Below are 22,638 nucleotides of genomic sequence, written 5' to 3' on the forward strand. Positions count from 1 at the left end.
AGGAACAACATGAAAAAAGGATCTGGCAAGGATCTTTGGCTATTTTTTATGGACTAGTGTTTATGCTTTACACGCACTCAAATAGGAATTCTGGTATTTTTAAATAAAGATCACCCTTTAATTGTTCTACTTTGAGTTTCTTGCAGTGAGATGTGACCAAAAAGCATAATAAAATTCTTATTGATAAAAAGTGAGTCGAAAATTCAGTTCTTCTACTTTTTACTTGCATATGAATGAATCTTTTTATTTTTATTTTTAAAAAATTTTTATTATTTTTTGGCCATGGCACATGGCATGTGGGATCTTAGTTCCCCCACCAGGGATTGAATCCGTGCCCCCTGCAGTGAAAAGTGCGGAGTCCTAACCACTGGACCACCAGGGAGTTCCCTGAATGAATCTTTTTAGATAGAAAATGTTACTGGTACTTGTGATATCTGCTTATAAATTTAAATTTTGGGAATATAGTAAAAGGTAATTTATGTAGAAAGAGCACACTGTGAATAGTGTATCTGGTCCATTACATAGTTCAAAAAGGAGCCATGACCCCTTCTGTTCCTAGGCATTCTCTAGCTTTTTCATTGCAAAATATCATTCTCAGAACTAATAAATGTGGGTTTCTTGAGGTTATAAAATAGCTCAGCTAAATATTTTCAAGACTCACATCACCTTTTCTCTCTGCCCAAACACGGGAGATCTGGGCTGACTAGAGGCTGCTGACTGTTTTTGTTCCTGGGGTGTGGGCCTTCCTTTGGTCTGTACCTTCCTCACCTCCCAAAGATACTGTTAGCACTGTTTTTTCTTCCCTGTAAATTATGAACATTGGGGTAATACCTGAAATGTACCTTGGTATTTCATTTTTGAAGGTTTCTAGATTTTAGACTTCTCCCCATTGTGGAAGGAGGAGGGGTATAAGATAGTGTGGACCTTCTAGAACCTTCCCTTCACTCCAGGGGGTTGAGTGCCAGTGTGAGTACCATTTAACTCTCTTCTAAATTGGCTGCGCTTTAAAAGTACTTGAAATGTACTAGGGCGGGGTGTAAGTTGAAGGCCTCTGCTGATTTACCTTTGTAATTGAGTATTCTAGCATATAGCTGCTTAGCTATGGGAGAGTATGTTTTTGTATGTTTTTGTATGTTTTAATAAGTATCAAGGAAAATTTAAAAGAATAAGAAAACTACCAGTAGGAGCTTTATAATGAAATAATTAAATGGTACAAGATGGTAAGTGTTTCAGTATGTAAGATCTTTTGACTGTTGCGGGTCTCTTGTGCTATAAGCAGATGCCTCTCAGAAGATGTTTAATAATATAGCCTTTCAAGTCATTTGGAAGGATAGAATCGTGTGCTCTCACACAATGTGCGCTTTCAAAGGTTTGGAATTCGTTGGAGAATTTTATTGCCTTTAGTGTAATACAGGAGAAAGACAGGGACTTCATTAATGTGTAGTTTTCCCTATTAATATGAAAATTTCAAGACAGAATTAAACTTTGAGGAAACTGTGTAAGACATTTCTTAAACCAGAAAGCATGTAGGAAATCAGACAAATTGTAATGAGCTGTGTGTGTGTGTATATACATATGTATGTATGTTTTTCTTTTATAGTGGTTGGCACTTACCATGGTTCCCAGGACCAGACCCATCAAGTGACTGGTAACCACCAGCAGCCTCCCCAGCAGAACACTGGATTTCCACGTAGCAGTCAGCCCTATTACAACAGTCGTGGTGTGTCTCGTGGAGGCTCCCGTGGTGCTAGAGGCTTGATGAATGGATACAGGGGACCTGCTAATGGATTCAGAGGTAAAAACAAAAACAAAAAGACCCCAGAAAGCAAGTTCATGTTCTTTTCTGACTTGCATAATATATAGAAATATGTCATATGATTTTTAGGAAAAATATGTATCTCTCTGCATTAGCTTCTTATGTACAACATAAACATTTTTAGTATGTGTTGATACCGTCATTTAAATTGGCAAAATTGGGACTGAGTTTTTTTGTATGTATTAAACCCATGTCTACCACTGTCCTGTAGGGGATATTGCTTTCTATAAATTGTCAGACCTTATGGAGATTCTTTGTTATTTTTTTGTGTGTATGTGCATGGGTGGGTGAAAATTTCATCTTCTAAGGCAGTTAATGTATAAACAGATTGGATCAGGATAAGAAATTAGTTTGAATAACTAGCATAGCTTACAATTTTTCAGTTTTTCCCTTGGTCAGTAATGAGAAAGTAAAAATTCCCTTTGAAGATAAGAAAGTTTTTTTTTATTTCTTGTCCTAAATTTTAGGAGGATATGATGGTTACCGCGCTTCATTCTCTAACACTCCAAACAGTGGATATACACAGTCTCAGTTCAGTGCTCCCCGGGACTACTCTGGCTATCAGCGGGTAGGTAAAATTGTTATAAAATACAAACCTGACCTAAATACCCCGATGAAAGGGACTAATGTAGTTGCTTGATGCACTTGAGCAGCTAAGTAATTTGGGGCTAATTTTGTACCTTGTACAAGATACTTCCTTGTGGAGAATGTGATGACTTTTGCTTTTCTTAGCACTCAATATAGGTATTCATTTAATAGAGGCTGGTAAAAACAGTGATTTTTAAGAGCTGAGAAATATATCTCATTGATCTTGAGAATAGAAGTACGATTAAAGAATAACTTGTAGTAATGCTATATTTAAATGTCTAAAAGAATAAGAATTCTGTATTCTATAAGTGTTAGACTGTAAGAATAGAGATAGATGGGTAAGCATTAGAAAATTGCCTTTTCTTCAGTACTAACTAGCTTGTCTTTTAGGATGGATATCAGCAGAATTTCAAGCGAGGCTCTGGGCAGAGTGGACCACGGGGAGCCCCACGAGGTAATATTTTGTGGTGGTGATCCTAGCTCCTAAGTGGAGCTTCTGTTCTGGCCTTGGAAGAGCTGTTCATAGTCTGCATGTAGGTTACATGTTAGGAATACATTTATCATTTCCAGACTTGTTGCTAGGGATTAAATGAAATGCTCTGTTTCTAAAACTTATCTTGAACCCAAATTTAATTTTTTGAATGACTTTCCCTGTTACTATATAAACTGTCTTGAAAACTAGAACATTTCTCCTCCTCAGAAAAAGTGTTTTTCCAACTGCAAATTATTTTTCAGGTCCTAAAACCTGCTAAATGTTTTTAGGAAGTACTTACCAAAACATTTTTGTAAGACATTTTTGGAATGAGATTAAACATTTATATAAATTTATTATTCCTCTTTCATTTTTGAAACATGCATATTATATTTTAGGGCCAGAAACCCTTTAATGGCCGGATAAGCCATAGTTACATTTAGAGAACCATTTAGAAGTAATAGAACTAATTGAAATTTCAATGCCTTTTGGACCGTTATTAGTGATATAAATGTCAAATTATTTCTGACTTTGAAACAAAACCTCCAAAATCCTAACTAACTAACAGAACTATACTTAAAAATTATAGGTTTTAAGAGTTTTTGGTTTTTGTCTATTACCATAGGAAAACTGCTTACTATTTGGGTAGGAAGTCAATCTAACAATTAGAGGTATCGTTTCATATGATCTGAAGTTCTAAATGGTTCTCTGATTGGAGGGAAGTAAAATTGAATAGATTTCCTCTAGATATTGGCCATAACATGTATAAAATGTATGTTAAGGAGGAATTACAAAGTACTTTGATTTCAATGCTAGTAGCAACTGGCCAGCAAAAAAGGTGCATTTTTTTTTTTTTAATTATGGATCACTTGAGAATTACTGACTTGAAGTATCAAAGGATATTTGCATGTGAATGTGGGTTATGTTCTTCTTTCTCACCTTGTAGCATATTCTATGAAAGCTGAGTTGACTGGTAGCTAAAAATCTGTTTTAACAGCATGTAAAAAGTTACTTTATCTGTTACAAGTCATTATACAATTTTGAATGTTATGTAGTTTCTTTTTAACAGTTTAGGTAATAAGGTCTGTTTTTCATTCTGGTGCTTTTATTAATTTTGATAGTATGATGTTACTTACTTACTGAAATGTAAGCTAGAGTGTACACTAGAATGTAAGCTCCATGAGAGCAGGTACCTTGTCTGTCTTCACTGCTGTATCTATTTCCAACGCCTGATGACAGTGCCTGGCACATAGTAGGCACTCAATAAATCTTGTTGAATGAATGAATGAATGAGTACTGGTGGAATACTCCATTAGCTCTACTCTTCTTTTAGCTAGAGAACATGAGCAAATTTACGCATGACAACTTCCAGGACAGGTGAAACTTGAACACTGAAGAATTGACCTCTTAAACCTAATAATGTGGTGACAAGCTGCCCACATGCTTCTTGACTTCAGATGAAAATCTGCTTGAAGGCAAAATAAATAATATTTGAAAGAAAAACCAAATGCCATTTTTGTCTTCTAGGTCGTGGAGGGCCCCCAAGACCCAACAGAGGGATGCCGCAAATGAACACTCAGCAAGTGAATTAATCTGATTCACAGGATTATGTTTAATCGCCAAAAACACACTGGCCAGTGTACCATAATATGTTACCAGAAGAGTTATTATCTATTTGTTCTCCCTTTCAGGAAACTTATTGTAAAGGGACTGTTTTCATCCCATAAAGACAGGACTACAATTGTCAGCTTTATATTACCTGGATATGGAAGGAAACTATTTTTACTCTGCATGTTCTGTCCTAAACGTCATCTTGAGTCTTGCACATGATACTCAGATTCCTCACCCTTGCTTAGGAGTAAAACATCATATACTTTAACGGGGTGGTATCTCCATAGTTATTTTAAGTGGCTTGGAAAAAGCAAGATTGACTTGACTTTGGATAAAGTCTACAAATCAGCCCTATTATTCAGTGGTAATTGACAAAACTAAAATATTTCCCTTGAAAGGAAGATGGAAGGAGTGGAGTGTGGTTTGGCATAACAACTGCATTTCACAGCTTTTCCAGTTAAATTGGAGCACTGAACATTTAGATGCATACCAAATTATGCATGGGTCCTTAATCACACATATAAGGCTGGCTAGCAGCCTTAGGGTTTGACACAGCACTGTTCATTCTCTGGCCAGACGACTGTGGTTAAAAACACATGTAAATTGCTTTTTAACAGCTGATACTGTGTAAGACAAAGCCAAAATGCAGAATTAGGCTTTGATTGGCACTTTTTGAAAAATATGCAACAAATAAGGGATATAATCTGGATGGCCGCTTCTGTACTTAATGTGAAATATTTAGATACCTTTCTGAACACTTAACAGTTTCTTTGACAATGACTTTTGTAAGGATTGGTACTATATATCATTCCTTATGATGTACATTGTCTGTCACTAATCCTTGGATCTTGCTGTATTGTCACCTAAATTGGTACAGGTACTGATGAAAATCTCTAATGGATAATCATAACAACCTTGGTCACATGTTTTTCCTGCAGCCTGAAAGTTTTTAAAAGAAAAAGATATCAAATGCCTGCTGCTACCACCCTTTTAAATTGCTATCTTTTGAAAAGCACCAGTATGTGTTTTAGATTGATTTCCCTATTTTAGGGAAATGACAGTCAGTAGTTTAAGTTCTGATGGTATAAGCAAACAAATAAAACATGTTTGTAAAAGTTGTATCTTGAAACACTGGTGTTCAACAGCTAGCAGCTTATGTGGTTCACCCCATGCAGTTAGTGTTCCAAATTTTATGGTTATCTCCAGCAGTTATTTCTATAGTACTTGCACTTATCTTTTGTCTAACCCTAATTGAATTATCCATTTCTCATGGAGGTATTTGTATTCAAAGTGGTGATTCCTTCCCATAGATGTATAGGGAGAGTCCCAAGTTGGATGAAGAGGACAGTTTAGTAATTTATGTACTATGTTGAAATTTGTGCTAGCAGTTGGAGCACTAGTTCTGTGTGCCTATGAACTTAATGCTGCTTGTTGTATCCCACTTGGACTTCATGGAGAATTAATCCCACCTATTAAGCAAAGGCTACTAAGTTAATGGTATTTTCTGTGCAGAAATTGAATTTAGTTTTCAGCCTTTAGCCAAGGAATTTTTCCAGTAGGTGCTCAGCTACTTTTAAAAAAAGAAAAACAAAAAACCCCACAAAACCATTCTCAAACGTTCATCATTAGACAACTGGAGTTTTTGCTGGTTTTGTAACCTACTAAAATGGTTAGGCTATTGAACATTCCACATTCAGAAGATTTGTAGGGTGGTGGGGAAGCGGGGGGGAATCTTCAATGTTTATTTTAAAATAAAAGAAGTTCTTTTCTCATGTGTGGTTGTGGTACATCATATTGGAAGGGTTATCTGTTTACTTTTACAAATAAGTATTTCTTCTGCTAGCACCTCCCCTTGTGTGCTTTAAATGACATCTGCCTGGGATGTACCACAACCATATGTTTGCTGTATTTTAGGGGGAAAGATAAAATATTCGTGATTTACTGGGTAATCCCTATAGATGATGTATGCTTACAATCCTTCTATATATAAAACTAAATTTGCTATCTGTGTAGAAAATAATTTCATGAAATTTAAAATCAAAATTGAAGTAAGCAAGTTATTTATACAGTGATCTCTATGAATCAGTTCAGAGATGGGATGGAGGAGAAATGCTTTCTAGGTTTCAAACGTCTATGCATTAGTGCAGATGCTGTGAATATGTAAAGGTGTTAGTAGTTTGATTATTTCTATGTATGTTTTTAAAAGAATCGTTTGTTCCTTTTGAGATACTATGCTTTTTTTTCTTTTTTTTTTTGGCATTCTACGTAGTCTAAAGCTTTTATGCCTCAATTCAGACTATATTTTTTAAAGCAGTGCCTCATTATGGGGCAGAGAACTTTTTAAAAAGTCCCATTAAGATCTGAGTCTTGGTACTAGGTGTTCTGTATAATATGTGAATACTTGTCCTACCTGCAGAAGGCCTTGTTTGGGCAAATGCATATTCTAGCAGAGTTGAAAGAAAATGATTGTCACACGTGGCACTGTAGCTTCTTGGTATAGCAAGACTCCATATTATAAAGTACTTTCAAGTAAATGCACAGTATCAGTCATCTCATGTGGACAATGAGACTTCTATTTTAAAGCTTTAAGGTAGAGTGTCATTGATTACCTTCGTTAGGGCATTTTTTTTTCATATCCTAATATCCCTAAAGAATATGAAAGTTTTTCTGATCATCGTATCTTGATATTAAAACGAAATCCGTTAAATATTTTTAATCAGTTAGCTTCTGCAGTTCTTTTGTCTCCTATGTATATGACTCTGTTATGTGGGAGACTTCACTTAGAGACATGAGAATGTGTGTTTATTCTCAGAAGGCTAATGAACTGAGATGCTCTGTCAACAAGCAGTTCATAAAATGTAGAAGGTAGTTGAGTAGTCAGCCTCCTAAGTGTCTTAGGAAATTTGTATTGTTCATTATATTTTCAGTAATATATCTTATTAGGGGAAATGGGATACAGGTAAGCACAGAGTTAAAACCCTTCATTTCATCTTTAAGCTTCTGAATCCCCATCCCACTTGAGTTCTTATTAAGAACTCTGAAGTTTTACTGACTATAAGTTATACCAAAAGAATCAGTATTGCCCTTGAGCTTATCCCTTCTAAAGAGTTAATGGGGAGGGAGACCCCTCAGGAATATGAAAGTAATTTGTTAAGCCTCATCTCTATACCCTTTCCCATTTTGAATTCTACAAAACTACTGGTAAAGACTAGTGAATGTTTTAAATTACATTAGATTAAATTATATTAAAACCTGATACCTTATTGTCCTTGAGTGAAGTTTGCTTTAGTTGTTTATACCATCAAGCAAAGCTCTAAGTGAAGAAGTGCTACTTGTGAGAGGAGAGGAAAAAATTTAAATCTCTGGTAGCCTTGCCTTACTTGTTAGACTACTACATTCTTCTCAATTGGGATTTCAGTACCTTACTTTAACAGCTGTTCTGAAGCCTAATCCAGTCCCATGCAGAAGACTGGCTCCTTAAGTTTGTAAGTAGTGAAAGACCACCTGATTTAGTAAAGACGATTTTTAGTGTTGTGTTCTTAACTTGTAATACTGGTTTTCTTTAAGTACGGTGTTTTTATTAGGGAGCCACTGTATTAAGTCAGTAAACTAACGCTTCATTCAGCAAATTTGGGTACTCTTTGCCAGGCCACCATTCCAAGCACTAAGCATTCAGTGGTAACAAAATCACTGTGGTTCCTGCTTTCATTGAACAGTCTAATCAAAGATACTGATGTGATGACACTGATGTATAGCAAAAGCCATGATGGAGCAACATGGTTGATCATAGATATTAAGGCCATGATAGGATATGACCCAGTTAAAATGATCAGGGAAGACTTTTGAGAGGAATAATTAAGACTTGAAGGATGAGGAGCAGTAAACTAGTAAAGAAGGGGAGAGAACTGCGTGTCCCAAGTCCAGTCTCCAGTGACTGAGAAAGGCTCTCTGGCTCAAGTGAAAAGAGTACAGATTTAGTAGAGCTAGAAAGAGGCTGAAGCAACAGTAAGGGCTACTAAGAATAGCTTTGTAAGTTCTATTCCATGTTAAGTTTTGTCTCTAACAGTTGGAAACAAGATTTCTAAGCTGTGTGTATAGGGGGTGGGGTTGGGGGGGAGGATGGTGGGTCACCTAATAAAATTGCCATTTAAGAACACTCAGTGCATGGAATTCCACTGTGGTCCAGTGGTTAGGACTCTGCGCTTTCACTGCTGTGGGCCCGGGTTCAGTCCCTGGTTGGGGAACTAAGATCTTGCAAGCCTCGTGGAGCAGCAAAAACAAAGCAACAAGACAAAACAAAACCCCCAAAACAGTGCAGTGTTGAGAACAAAATATATGGTGCAAGAGATGGCTATTGGAGTAGCCCATGTAAGAAACGATTACAACATAAAGTGGAGGGTGGTAGTAAATGGGATTCTACATATATCCTATCTAACTGGCCACTGCTCAGTATCCTTTGCTGAGTTCTCCAGGCCTTGGTTGCAGACTTCATCCCTAGCTAACATTCTTCCCTAGGTGATCTTATCCAATCCCACGACTTTGACTACAATCAGCATTTTAGTCACTCATAAGTATTTCTAGGTCACAAACTCCCCAAAACAAACTCCTACTTAATATCTTGCTTTCAATGTCATGAGTATTGGAAATTGATTTCTTGATGAACCTACATCCAGTTGCTCATATCTTTGATTTCCTTTCATACTTTGTATCTATAGTCCTTCAAGCAAATCTACATGTGATTCTACCTTGAAAATATATCCTGAGTCAACTAGCACTTGTGACCACCACATCAGAACAGGTAGCTACAGTGGCTTATAACGGTTCTCTGTGTTTCTACCCTTGCTCTCCTGTAGTATAGTTTTTTGCATAGCAGCCAGATTGAGCCTTTTAAGAGGGCAAATCAGATTTTGTCACTTCCCTGTTACTCAGACCCCAGTGGTTTCCCATCACACGTAGAATTCAAATCTGTGGCCCACATGCCCTTCAATTATCTGGTCTAGTTTCCTACCATTTTTCCTTTTGCTCACTGTACTCTGGCCACACTGGCTGCTTTGCTGAGACTTTTACCATCTTGGAGTCTTCATGTGTTACACTTAACGCATGGGAAAGCTTTTCACTCCACTGTTAAGGCTCATTCTTCCTAAATTCAGGTCTTAACTCCAAGTCACCACTTCAGAGTCCTTCCAAGTCCACGTCTAAAGCAGTGCCTTATTTTTTACTCACTGGATACTTTTTTCTTAACACTTTTCTTACCTAGACTGTAAGTTTCACAGGAGATAGGACTGTTTTGGTCACTTTATCTCTTGTGTCTAGCATATTGACATTTTTGTTGAGGGAATTATAAAAAAATACGATGGGTGGTGCTGCTGATTACATTAGATTTGGAGGTAGAGAATTACATTCTGCTTTGAGGAAGGAGTTTAAGGAAGAAAGGCAAATGAATTCGGCTTCAACTTTCTGATTGAGGCATCGAGAAATGTTAAGCAAGCAGTTGGATTTGTTAAATTCAACGATCTGGCCCAAAAAACCGTAACTACATAGGTGGCTCTTCAACCGCTTGACCGAGTTCGTCCGAGACTGGGGTGGGGGAGAGGAAGTAACTAAACGAAAGCAGAGCCCCAAAGCTGGTTTTCAGAAGAACGCCAGCATTTGACATCCAGATACAGGCCTAAAGGGAGCCTGCCAAAGTACAGGAGCAGCAATAGTGGGCAGAAAATCTACGGAATGCCAGAGAGGTCTACAAGGTCATTACTGAGGATGGGGAGGGTCAAGTGAGCTGAATGAGACAGGTCTGCTGATCGAGTTTCCCCATCTTATCACATTAAAATAGTTATTTTAAGTAAGAGGAGTGTCAAAATTACGCAAGCTCCCCGGAGCCAGTCATCTCGCACAACCAGGCTAACACTGAAAACCCCAGACCACTTACCGTGTGCTGCCCCGGACCTGTCTGGGCACCCGAGCTAGCCCCAGCGCACTGACAGGCTCTGCGGGTGCGGGCATCTGCTTATTCTGCCCTCCGTAGTCACGGTCTCTTAATTTTGATACGAAGAGGCAACTTAGAACGGGCACCACAGCTACGGCGGGCAGAGACTAAACCGCGCAGCCGCAGTTGCTGCAGCTCCGCCTCCCGGGCCCATGACGTCATCACGCAGGGACAGGGGTGAAGAAGGTCCCCTCTCGCTCGCCGTCGCCGCTCCGTTAGTTCGCCAGCGCACGCACCGTCTACCAGCGCCTGAGCTGGACGCGCGTCGCCGAGGGAGGCAAATTGTGAGAGTCGGGGACCAGGCATCCGCTAGGGGCAGCCCGTTGCGCCCGCTTCTCCCACAGAAGTTCGGTGCCCCCCACGTGCTTCCGCTTCGCTGCTGGCTGGAGTCCGCCCGGCTCGGGGCGCAGGTACCCATCACGGGATGGCTGGGGATGGGTGCCGAGGTCGGTGTCTGTGTCCTTCTTGGGCCCGGAGGAGACTGGCTCCAGGACGAAGGCTCTGCATCCGTGCTGATGCCCGGCCCATGCCGACTGCCGCCCCACCCGGGCGCTCCTAGATAACAGGACCCTCTTCCCCAGTAGGCGGCCACTCTCGGGAGTGCTTCTCGAGAGCTCTTGGCGGGTTGCGTGGCTTGATCTCCATCCTCTAGGGGCTCTGGGGGTGGGGTGGGGTGAGTGGGTGGGTGACAACACGTTTGCTTTCCGCGGAGCTTGCCCACAGTTCCTGATTGCAGCACCTGGCACTGAACTGAGGCAGTCTGATTTCATCTAGATCCTCCCACGCTCTTAGCTACTTCACTCTGCTCATTCGTTTATACTCCGTATTCAGCAGGCACATTCAGGACTTTGTTTTGTTTGCCAGTGCACCTGGAATGGTGCCTGGCACATAGATGCTATGTATATTTGTTAGACTAATAGATGAATGAAAAATAATCATCTTTCTCTTCCTTCAAGGCCCTCCTCATCCATTAAGCCTTCCATGGCAACTCCAGCCCACAGTAATCTCAGACTTTCATCAGACCACTGTAGCAATTAGTTTTACATCTAATTTATCTGTCTTTAGACAGATTATCCCTCATTTCTTTCTCTTAAATATTTTCTTTAAGGAAAATGAAAGCTCCTCGAAGTCAAGGCTTTATCTGGTACTACTTCTGGGGCTCCCACAGTAACTAGAACAAAAAGCAATAATTAGTTGTTGATTGGTTGTGGGGTCTTTGTGTGGCCCGCAACTCAGCTGACAAGCTGGTCAGGTTGGTGAACTGGAAGGGGTTCAGGCTTTGGAATCAAGGGAGGCCTGAATGTGAATCCTGTCTCCGTCACTTTTCTTCCTTGGGGTACTTGAGTATTTATACTTGGTCCTTTCTTTATAAAATAGGAGCCATTGATTATGACATAGTGTTTTTTTTTTTTAAACATCTTTATTGGAGTATAATTGCTTTACAATGTTGTGTTAGTTTCTGCTTTATAACAAAGTGAATCAATCAGTTATACATATACATATGTTCCCATGATGACATAGTGTTTTACAGTTAAGATCGAACTGCTAAAATCCATGTTTGGATTGAGAGGTTAGAAAGACAATTAAGGCAGGGTTAAGGTTCAGTTAATGAGCTTTAGGTGTAGAATGCAGCAAGCACTGAAGTTTCTAAGTAACACGTTATTTTTACTTTTACATTGTAGAAGCATAATTGATATTTTTGATGTTTCTTTCGTGTATTTATTATAATGATACAATGTTCTATCATATGTAATCATAATAACTTTTGAAATCTCTCTGTACAGGCTTCAGTATAGTTTTCCCTCCTTTGAGGAAACAGATGGCCACATTCCATCATAGTAATAGTCAATTGATTACTGACTTTGTTAGTAATATATGTGAATTAAAAAAAAACAACACAAAACTCCAAAAAAACAAAAGAACAAAATAAGAATCATCTGTTATCTCACCATCCATAAATAACTACTTTACATTTCGGTGTTTTCTTCCAATCTTTTTTTTTCTATATACATATTATGTACATGCATATCCTGCCATGTTATCCTCTAATAAGCATCTGTATCCATATCCTTAGATAATATTTGAAAATGATTTTGAACAAATTTTTTTGAAAACCGCTTTATTTGCCCATAGATATATCATACATTTTAATCATTCTTTTTTTGAACATTGTTTCCGATTTTTGAAAAACTCTATAAGGGTGTGAATTACAGCTTCCCTGTTGACTTCCCATGCCAAGGGAACATTTTCTTCACCTTTCCAGCCTAAGTTTCGTAATTTAAAAAATGAGGCTGATGTCTTCCCTAGGGAGCTGTTTGAGGGTTCAATAAGATGATACTTATAAATGTGCCTAGCTCAGCCCCCCAGCCCCACAGGAGGCAGCCAGCTAACGTTCCTCACCCAGAACCTGGATGTTCATGTCCAGTTGTGTCCTTTCCTTCTGTTTCAGTGATAGTTTTTCACCATGCATCGGAAGAAAGTGGATAACCGAATCCGGATTCTCATTGAGAATGGGGTAGCTGAGCGGCAGAGGTCTCTCTTTGTTGTGGTCGGAGATCGAGGAAAGGATCAGGTAAGGCCTGGTAAATGCTTCCTGACTTACTTTGTATCCTGTCCCAAAGAGTCAGCATGTTACAGACACTCTGGGGTTTCACACATAATGACTGGTTTTCTTTAAGTGAAATGCCTAGTGGGATCATTCCTTTACTTATTGGAAGTGATAAATACTCAATATTTAGAATTATTAACAGACAGGTTAACAGCTTTTGATATGTGGGGTGGTGGACTGAGCACAAGGGTAAGTGTATGTGAGCTGGCTTCTAGTCCCCGCCTGGGCACTGCTGGCCTTGTGGTCTCGGGCCTGGCTGTCCCGGAGGTCTCTTTTGGTCCTGAGATGCTATGGCTTTTTTCTTTGGCAGGTGGTCATACTCCATCACATGTTGTCCAGAGCAACTGTGAAGGCTCGGCCTTCTGTGCTGTGGTGTTATAAGAAAGAGCTGGGGTTTAGCAGGTAAGCCATGCCCTTTGAGCGTCCCATCCCACTTCCCATCCCTGCTCGTTAGTTAAATGTTAGGAAATGATTCTTTGGCATGGTTTTTCAGGGATTCTTAGTGAAGGTGCTATCTCTGAGGACACTCCCAGTAGAGAAAAATAATAGAGCTGATGCCCTTTCTTCATTCCTGACAATACATTTCAGATCCTTTTCATGCTCTTTTAAGTCCCCAGCCCAATTCCTTGCTTTCTGCACACGAGTTTTCTTCTTAGTTTTCTCAGCTGATCAAGCCCCTCTAATAACGCAGTTTCCTTCAGTTGCTCTTGGAAGTTACCAACGACCTGATGCCTAATGCAACAACTTTTCCCCCTCTTTCTCCTTTTTTTTAGAGCTCTTCCTCTAGTAGTCCACTGCTGTTTTTGACAATTGGCTGTTCTTATTTTTTGAAGTTGTGGACTTAAGACTTCTTATATAGTAAAGAGCAGACCTCCAATACAAACACACTTACGCACAAGGGGAATTTACTGAAGTACAGTTGACTCTGAAACAATGTGGATTAGAACTGCAGGGCTCCACTTATACCCGAATGTTTTTCAGTAGTAAATACTACAGTACTACGTGGTCCGTGGTTGGTTGAATCCTCTGATGTGGAGGAGCTGCGGTTATGGAGGGGCCAACTCTTAAGTTAGACGCAGGTTAACCCCCAGGTTTTTCAAGGGTCAGCAGTATACGGGCTACCTCCTGAAGCCTACGGGGATGAGATTTCAGCTCTTCCGCGGGGGTGGTATAGAGCCTCAGTGCTTACGCTCCAGTCCTTGCTCAGTCTCTCATCTCTGCGTGTCTGCTCTGTTCTTTTCCCACTTCAAGGCAGCTTTCTGCCTTCTATGGTTCCCATCGCAGAAACACCACTTGAGTTTTACGTGGTTTGGGTCCAACGACACAGAAATCAGTCTTCCTCCCAAATTCTTTTGGAAAGACATCCACCCCTGGGCCAGAGGAGGTGGGGTGGGTCACCTAGTAGGAACCTGGCAGTTCTGCCTACGACTGTGTGTGTGGAGGAGTTTGGGGTGTGGGGTGCTGTTCCTTGGCAGATAAACCATTATAAGGTCACCTCGGAAATGCTCTCCTTTCTTTGCTACTGTGACACTCAGACCACCTTCCTGAGCTCTTCTCTCTCCCCGAGTTCATCTCCTTCCCTAAACCCAGCTCACCTGTGTGGTTCTGTCCTTGGGCCTCTTCTCCCTCCTTTATCCCTCAATATATGTGTCTCTGGGGTAGACTCTGCTGTGGGGAAACCCCCTGCGAAATTGGGCAGTTTACAGTGTTTTGGGCAGATTTGCCTTTCAAACTTAACCCACCTGCTTTCACTTTTAAAAATCTCTTCTGTGCCTCTTACAGCTCTCCTACCCCTGTCTTGAGCATTAGGTTAAGGCTGATGCTAAGTCATGGGCTGAGGAAGTGGGGCCCCAGGGGGAAGGCCTTGGCTCTACTATTCAGTTAGAGAACTATGATAAAATTTTGGTTTGCTGTAACCCTTGATTCTGGAGTTTTCTCGTTCTCTCCTTTCTCTAAAAGAAAGAGTTAATTGACAGTTAGGTATTCAGAGTTTTTTAAGACAAAAGAAAAGTTCAGGGATTTCTGGGAGATGTCCAGATTCCGTTCCAACCCTTATATCCTCTATCAGTATTGTCTTAGATTAGAGCTGCCCTTGAGGACTTGATCCCACCATCTGGGAAGGAAGTGGATGAATTCATTTAGGAAAAATGAATAAAGTAACCCGCCATCACAGTGCCTCTCCCAGGTTCTCTGGGAAGCGGTGCTGTGTGGTTGAAGCATTGGCTTGAGACTGAGGTAGTGAGGCCACTAAGGTTTGCTTTCAAGCTCTGGCTGAACGTGAGGTTTAGGGACTCCCATTACCCTTTGTGTAAAGTGAAGTATCAAAACGGCAGGGTTCTCACACAGACTTACACTGTCTCCCTCCGAAGCCCGTCTGCTCTAACGCCTCTTTCGTTTCCTGCAGCTTTAAAGTGAGGGGATGAGCACTACGATTTCCAAGTTCCCTTCTAGCTCTGAGGGTCTAAGTGGGTGATCGTTGAGCCTGTCCCCTGCTCCCAACTCTAGCCTCTCTGGTTAACTGGCTTTCATGGGATGGGGGGTGATTGCAGTCATCGGAAGAAAAGAATGCGACAACTGCAGAAAAAAATAAAGAGCGGGACGCTGAACATAAAGCAAGATGACCCCTTTGAACTCTTCGTAGCTGCCACAAACATTCGCTACTGCTACTACAATGAGACCCACAAGATCCTGGGCAATACGTTTGGCATGTGTGTTCTCCAGGTGGGTGACTTGCCCCAGCCCGTGACTGGAGTCAGAGTGCTAGGGAGTGCCTGGGCTGCCTGGTCACCCGCAAGGACAGGTGTACAGAGAGGAGAGGAGTCACGTGTACTCCCTCCCCCAGAGCTTCCTCCGTGGAGGCCTTGGCCACTTTCCACAGGAGCTTGATAACTCACCAACAGAAAAAGAGCATTTTCTACCAAAAGCGGCACTGGTCTAGAGATACCCAAACTGGCAGTGGCGCTCCATCACAACTGGGTCTAACCAGCTTGGTAAAGCACTGAACTTTGAGTGACCCTAGGACCCCAGATCCCTATTAGAACTAACTGAAGACTTTTGTGACCAGAGAGCAGTGGGACTTGTTTTAACTAACTAGGTACAGACCCGAGTACTCGGATGTCCTATCCAGAGTGCTTGACTGAATGACAGGGTCACTGCCCTTCTAGTCCTTAAAGTCTCCTAGCTTTCCCCCCTCAGAGAAGTAGCTGGTGAGTTTCTTCACTGGTATGTATTTTCTCTTGCCTGGCAAGTTAATAGATTAAGTTTCACATTTTTCTTTGTTTTGAGCTCTGGTGGTCTTTGTTTTGTTCTTTGATTCTTTGGCACCTGTGACTCCATCCGCCTCCCCCCCCCCCGACCACACCCACCAAAGAAAACATTTAAGCACAAATCCTCACATTTAAGCACAGGTTTCCACAGTTTGATATGTATTTATTATATGCATGCACTACTATGATTACGTGCATCATAAAACATACCTTATGAAATATAAATTAAGAAATGAGGTGGGAAATTTTGAATAGAACTTCTAGTTTTTCCTTTCTGCATTCCAGTGGGCTGTCCATACACTGCTGGCTTGCATCCCACCTTGGAGGCTGAAAAGAGCGTTTTGCCTGTTCTCACCCCATCACTGACTGGTAGGGAGCTGCTTTTGCTCACCAGTTACCGGGCGAAGTGATGGTGGCTCCTTTAGGCAGCGGCTCCCCCATGTGGTGAAGTTGAGTTTTGTCAGACAGTTTCCATCTATGAACAGAGCAGAAAATGAGTGTGAGGTATTTCTGAAATTCAAGTGTGAATCAATGCAGATTGGAGGACTTCTTTCCAAATAAGATTTTATGAGGGATTACGGGAAACACTTTGACATGTAAAACCAGGTATACCTTTTCTCCAGGGCCGGGCTCTCTTCTGTGTCCCCTAAGTAAGGGACTGTGTGTGTGTGCGCGTGTGTGTGTGTCCTGGTGAGTCAGGTACGGGGTATGGTCTTGAGTTTGTACTCTGAAGCCCTCCTTGTACCTTATCGCCTGGCCCCTGGTTAAGCTTCCCAGCGGGTGCTCTTTGCAGCCAGTTCTAAGGTTTCCTTTTTCCAGGATTTTGAAGCTTTGACTCCAAACTTGCTGGCCAGGACTGTAGAAACAGTGGAAGGTGGTGGGTTGGTGGTTATCCTCCTACGGACCATGAACTCACTCAAGCAGTTGTACACGATGACCATGGTAAGTGTCCGTTTTTTTCTTTAACTTGATTGTGGCGGTTCAAATCAATCTGTGTTTTTGCTGCTTTCTTTTAAGAACTCCTGCTGAGCAACTCCAGTGAGCGGTCAGTATAATTTCTAGGCTGGGAGCTCTTTGACTGGAGCTAATGAGGAAGTTTCTGCAGAGAAGCCTCAGTGGCCCTGGGTGTGCTTAGGAATCCGTGAATTTTGCCTTTGCTTTCAGGCATTTGCAGATTCTACACCAGTGAGATTCGGACATGATGCAGCTGTTGTGTAGTTAAATTTCTAAAACAGTATTCCACAGAGAGCCACGCCAGTGCCTACATTTGTGCGCTACAAGAAGGGGACCACGCGCAGGCGTCCTCACCTGCCCTCAGCCTAATGGGTCGTGGAGGGGCATTGCCATCCCGCTCCCGGACTGGCAGGAACCTTGACTCCAGGGGGTGGGGGGGGTATGTTTTTTCTCCCCAGGCTGAGGGAGTGGCCGGAAGTGTTTCCCCGGACGTGGAGCTGGCTCTGCCACGTGGGTGTGCTGAGCCGCAGGCTTGGAGTCATTCATTGTCCATTGCCAGCTGCTCGGCAACTGTTAGGCTTGGCCTCAGGGTTTCACGAGCTGCGTTCGCCTGGTGAAGTGGACTTCCGTCAGATCTCAGTGCCTGCTTCCTGTCGCCCCACCCCCCACCCCCTCGCCTCACCCCAGCCCCTCCGGCCTCCTCGGAGGTCTTCAGGTGCGCCCTCTCCTCTCAGCACACTCTCGCCTGAGGGCCTTCGCGCCGTTCCCACGGAGTGTCTGCTGGCTCACTGCGTTCCAGTCCCTGCCCAGATACCACTTCCTCGGTGCGGCCTCTCTCACACCCTGTGTAGAATATGTGGTTGGCCTGTCACTCCTCAACCTGTTTTGTTTTGCTTCAAAGCATGGTACAGCCACCTCAAGTTAGACATTTATTTGTTTACTGTCTGGCTTCCCGTGCCAGTCTCCAAACTTTATGGGAGCAGGGACTTCGTTTTCCTCCCTGGTATATTCCCTGATCCTGGAAGGGTGCCTGGCCTTTAGTAAGCCCTCCTGAAATATCTGCGAACGAGCGAATGTCTGTGCCCACGTCACTTTGTTTGTTCTTCCTCCCTCTCTTACTTGGCTGCCTGCTTACCACCTCAGAGGGCCTTCCCTCTCTACCCTATATAAGTTGCCCCCCCCCCACCCCCCCATTGGCTGTCACTGCATCCTGTTTCTCATTCAAAGCATTTGCCAAAATTTGTATCTATTTACTTGTTTGTCTCCGTCCAACCATTTGACTATAAGCTTCAGGAGAATAGGTTTCATGCTTTACTAAACACCGGTGTGTACCCAGCTTGTCTGGCGTTGGCATGTGCATTTTATTGAACGAGTGAATATGTTTTGTGCTGCTGGATAAAATGTGGGAACAGTCAAAGGTGAGGTGAGGGGACATCTGTTGTGATAAGAAACATTGCATTTAGTGTCTGAGTCCAGCTACAGCAGATCACATCCGGCCAGTTTCACATGGCAGGTTAGGTAGGAGTAGATTTTGTTTCTAGCAGCATCACTGGTGCCTCTTTTACCCCAGGGTTGTTTGCTGGAACTTCTTCACACTTGGACGCTGAACCTCAGCGCTATCTGGGTGCCTCTGTTAATGGATGTTGTCTCTTTTAGGACGTGCATTCAAGATACAGGACGGAGGCCCATCAGGATGTGGTGGGAAGATTTAATGAGAGGTAGGTCTGGAGCACATTTCTCACTTCCTCAACTGTGGGAGGCACAGTGGGAGGAACATTTTCATCTTGGGCCCAACTGAAAGCTGTGCTCTGTCTCAGGGAAGGTAGTACAGGAGCCCCAAATGGTGAAATTCCCAATAGCAGCGGTCGTTGTGCAGCTAACTGAAAGCAATAAAAGTGAGTGGAAGGCTGGGGCCTGGATTCTGTCTTGCTTCTGGCCCTTACCAAGTCTCTCTCCCGCTCTGGCTTTTAGCCTACGCATCTGTCAAAGGGGTGATTTGTCTGGACCACTCTTTTCCCAAATGTGTTTCACAGAACACTGATGTTTAAGCGGGACCTTATGACAAAAGGGTTCTCTGGTCCAATATGTCTGGGAAATGCTGATATGGTTTTTCCTTTGTGAGGATTCACGTGAGCCTGTTGTAGCCTCTGAAAAGTCTCACAGCACCAGGGACCCCAATTTATTTGACCACAGAGCCCTTTTTAGGGAACGCCAGTTAGCAACACGTGAAACGCCTGAAGAAGAAAGAAGCCATGTCGTATGTCAGTGGTTCTCAACCGGAGCAGTTTTGCCCCTGGGGAGACTTGGCAGTGTCTGGAGACGCTTTGATGGTCGTGACCTGGGGTGAGGGCGGGAGGCTGGAGGCAGTAGAGGCCAAGGGTGCTCGCTGAACAGCTTAAAAGGCACTGAAAAGCCCCTCCAACAAAGAATTATCTGGTCCAGAATCTCAGTAGTGCTGAGGTTTAGGAATCCTGGCCTGGGTGAACTGTGCGACCTAATTTCAATCGCCTCTGAGGCTGCTCAGTAGGAGTGGGCCTGGAGGTCGCCCAGCGCTACCGGCTGGAAGGGAAGCCTGTGAAAGTAGTGCGGGAGGCCCTTTTCTTGCAGTTGTGGGAGAAGCTTGGATTTTATAGCCAAACACATGTTTTGCTACACGCAAAAATGTTTGTATTATAGTGCTAGAGGGAGCTTTCCCCTCCACCCTTTCCTTTATTTTCTCCTCCTTGTGGCAGAAGGTCAGTCCATTTGTGTATGCGTTTGTTTCCCTGTGTGGCTGGTGAGCACATGTGGGGTGGCTTTGGCGTTCCCCGTTCAAGGAGACACCTAGTGCTAACGGCTGAGCCTGGGAGGGTGGGGGAAGGGCCGGGGCACCCTGGAGCAGCGGGCTTCTGCACAGTAGGAGCCCTTGTAGTCAGTCTCTTAAGGGAGTTCCCCGTTTGCTTGTTTGCTCTATAAAGCCTGTTCGGGCCTCGTCAAGGAGGCTGGGAATCATCCGGCACTGCCCTCCAGATGATGGTGTTGGCTTTCTCCAGCTTTCTTAGAGACGTGGGGCTAGATGATTTTCCTGAAGAAAAGCCCTTCCCTTGTTGTGCAGACATTGCCCTCAGCACCTCACGACTGTGGTTTTGTTCCTCAGGTTTATTCTTTCTCTGGCCTCGTGTAAGAAGTGTCTTGCCATCGATGACCAGCTCAACATCCTGCCCGTCTCCTCCCATGCCGCCAGCATTGAGGCCCTACCTCCCCAGACACCGGTGAGCTGCCGGGGGCCGGGAACATGGGGCAGGCTCCGTTTTCTGTGCTGGCTCTCCCGGCATGGCGGCAAACCTTCTCCTCCTCTCCCCTCTGGTAGGAGGAGAGTCTTGGGCCTTCTGATCTGGAGCTGAAGGAGCTGAAGGAGGGCTTGCAGGACACCCAACCTGTGGGCGTGTTGGTGGACTGCTGCAAGACCCTAGACCAGGTGAGCGTGTGTTCGGAACATCCCCAGCCCAGTCTGCACGGCGCGGAGGGGAGAGACAGCAGGCGGAGAGTGACAGACGCCAAGTTAGAACAAGGCTTGGCTCCTCCGTGGGCGAGGGCCCTTTTCTGTTGCTCACACTCAGGCACGCAGCAACAGCATGTATTCATGACAGAGGTCCAGGATGAGCTCCCCCTTCCCCACGTTAACAGTTCAGGGAGCTGGGGGTTGGGGGGAGATGGGTTACATTTATGGAGGAACGCCACAGGCACAGGGTGATGGACCTGTGTCCTTTCATTTTCATTAAGTTTTTTTTTTTTAATTAATTAATTTATTTTTGGCTGCGTTGGGTCTTTGCTGTCGCACGCGGGCTTTCTCTAGTTGCGGCGAGCGGGGGCTACTCTTCGTTGCAGTGCGCAGGCTTCTCACTGCGGTGGCTTCTCTTGTTGTAGAACACAGCCTCTAGGCTCACGGGCTTCAGTACTTGTGGCTCGCGGGCTCTAGAGCACAGGCTCAGTAGTTGTGGCACACGGGCTTAGTTGCTCCGTGGCATGTGGGATCTTCCCGGACCAGGGCTCGAACCCGTGTCCCCTGCATTGGCAGGTGGATTCTTAACCACTGTACCACCAGGGAAGCCCCCATTTTCATTAAGTTTTGATGACATAAAGGTTTTTGCTTATGCCTTGTTCGTAAGTGAGGAGAGCTGGAGGCTCCAGTGTGAGGGCTGATGAGGGCCCTGTGGTGAGGGTCCTCTGTGTACCTGATCTCTAGGTACAGACAGCAGGCTGGGTGGGAGCTGCCAGGATGCATTTCTGTGCTCCCTGAAGTGGCCAGGGCCGGTAAACTTGGCTTCTCCGGTGGTTCCTGGGCGGTGATGGGAGCTGAATGCATGTGGCCCAGAGGCCTGCAAGCTGTCGGGTGTGTTCAGGGTTCTGGTCCAGCCTGAGCCAGCCAAGCAGCACAGGCCTCTCTCAGCACTGGGCTTTTCCCTCCTGATGGAAAACAGCTGCAGTGATGCCGCCCACTTGGGGCTGAGTCCCAGTAGGGTCGTTTCCCTTTCCATGCTGGAAGCAGAATCACCAACCACGCAGCTCTCTCTGCAGCACAGGCTGCAGGCTCTGGGTTGCTTTCAACCACTTCCTGGTAACTTCTTTATCACCAGAGAGAGGGAGTGAGAGAGAGGATGGGGAAAGGGCAGAAGAGGGAGAAACTATAATACAATAGTATTGTTGTAAGAAAATAAGTGACCCATGGCAAAATAATTTAAAAAGTCAGTAAGTAGGAAAGTGTGCATTAAAAATGGAAAGTGGCGTTTCTCCTTGGCTGTCCTGCTCTGCAGAGACAGCTGCTGTTAATGGTTTATTGTGTGTCCTTTTGGATCTTTTTCTGTGCATATAAATGGGTATTTTTAAAGTGTGCAAAGGGAAGGTGGTCCCCATTAGACATTTGGCTTGATTCCAGCTTTTTTGCTATTATAAGTAATGCTGTTAGGACACTCTTACAGATACATTTGTGGGCACTGTCTCTAGGATAATTTAACAGGAGAATTGCCGGGGTAGAGTATGTGTGTATTAAAACGGGTGTCATGCCAGGTTATGGAACCCACACTGTGTATGAAAAGGCCTTTTTCTCTGCAGTCTTGCCAACACTGGGTACTGTTAAATTCGTATGTCTTTACGAATCTGATATGGGAACGTAGGATCATTGTTTCAATTTGTTGTTACTTTAGTTATGAGAGAAGCAGGCACTGTTTTCATATAATTACTGGTTGTTTTGTTTGTTTTTATAAACCACTCTGCTTTTTTGTATTGGTTTTTCATTTTAGAATATTATTTTAGAGTGCATTTTTAGTCCAGATTTCATACCCTTTTATTATCTTTGTGGAT

General features: G+C 43.4%; 2 protein-coding genes across 2 annotated transcripts in view; both read left to right on the forward strand.

Moving 5' to 3' along the window:
- The window catches only part of CAPRIN1 (cell cycle associated protein 1), a 37,067-nt gene extending 31,007 nt beyond the window's left edge, over nt 1-6,060 (forward strand). Inside the window, exons 16-19 of the mRNA XM_036859676.1 lie at nt 1,601-1,795; nt 2,284-2,384; nt 2,795-2,858; nt 4,404-6,060. Coding sequence (XP_036715571.1) covers nt 1,601-1,795; nt 2,284-2,384; nt 2,795-2,858; nt 4,404-4,468 — 425 coding nt within the window. The 3' untranslated portion in view covers nt 4,469-6,060. The remainder of the gene's footprint in view (nt 1-1,600; nt 1,796-2,283; nt 2,385-2,794; nt 2,859-4,403) is intronic.
- A 4,583-nt stretch (nt 6,061-10,643) lies between these two features.
- Nucleotides 10,644-22,638, forward strand: part of NAT10 (N-acetyltransferase 10) — a 39,426-nt gene continuing 27,431 nt past the window's right edge. The window contains exons 1-8 of the mRNA XM_036861605.1: nt 10,644-10,880; nt 12,920-13,042; nt 13,389-13,480; nt 15,628-15,799; nt 17,164-17,286; nt 18,955-19,016; nt 20,435-20,549; nt 20,648-20,755. Coding sequence (XP_036717500.1) covers nt 12,935-13,042; nt 13,389-13,480; nt 15,628-15,799; nt 17,164-17,286; nt 18,955-19,016; nt 20,435-20,549; nt 20,648-20,755 — 780 coding nt within the window. The 5' untranslated portion in view covers nt 10,644-10,880; nt 12,920-12,934. The remainder of the gene's footprint in view (nt 10,881-12,919; nt 13,043-13,388; nt 13,481-15,627; nt 15,800-17,163; nt 17,287-18,954; nt 19,017-20,434; nt 20,550-20,647; nt 20,756-22,638) is intronic.

This window comes from Balaenoptera musculus, chromosome 8 (assembly GCF_009873245.2).
Source record: "Balaenoptera musculus isolate JJ_BM4_2016_0621 chromosome 8, mBalMus1.pri.v3, whole genome shotgun sequence".
NCBI lineage: Eukaryota > Metazoa > Chordata > Mammalia > Artiodactyla > Balaenopteridae > Balaenoptera > Balaenoptera musculus.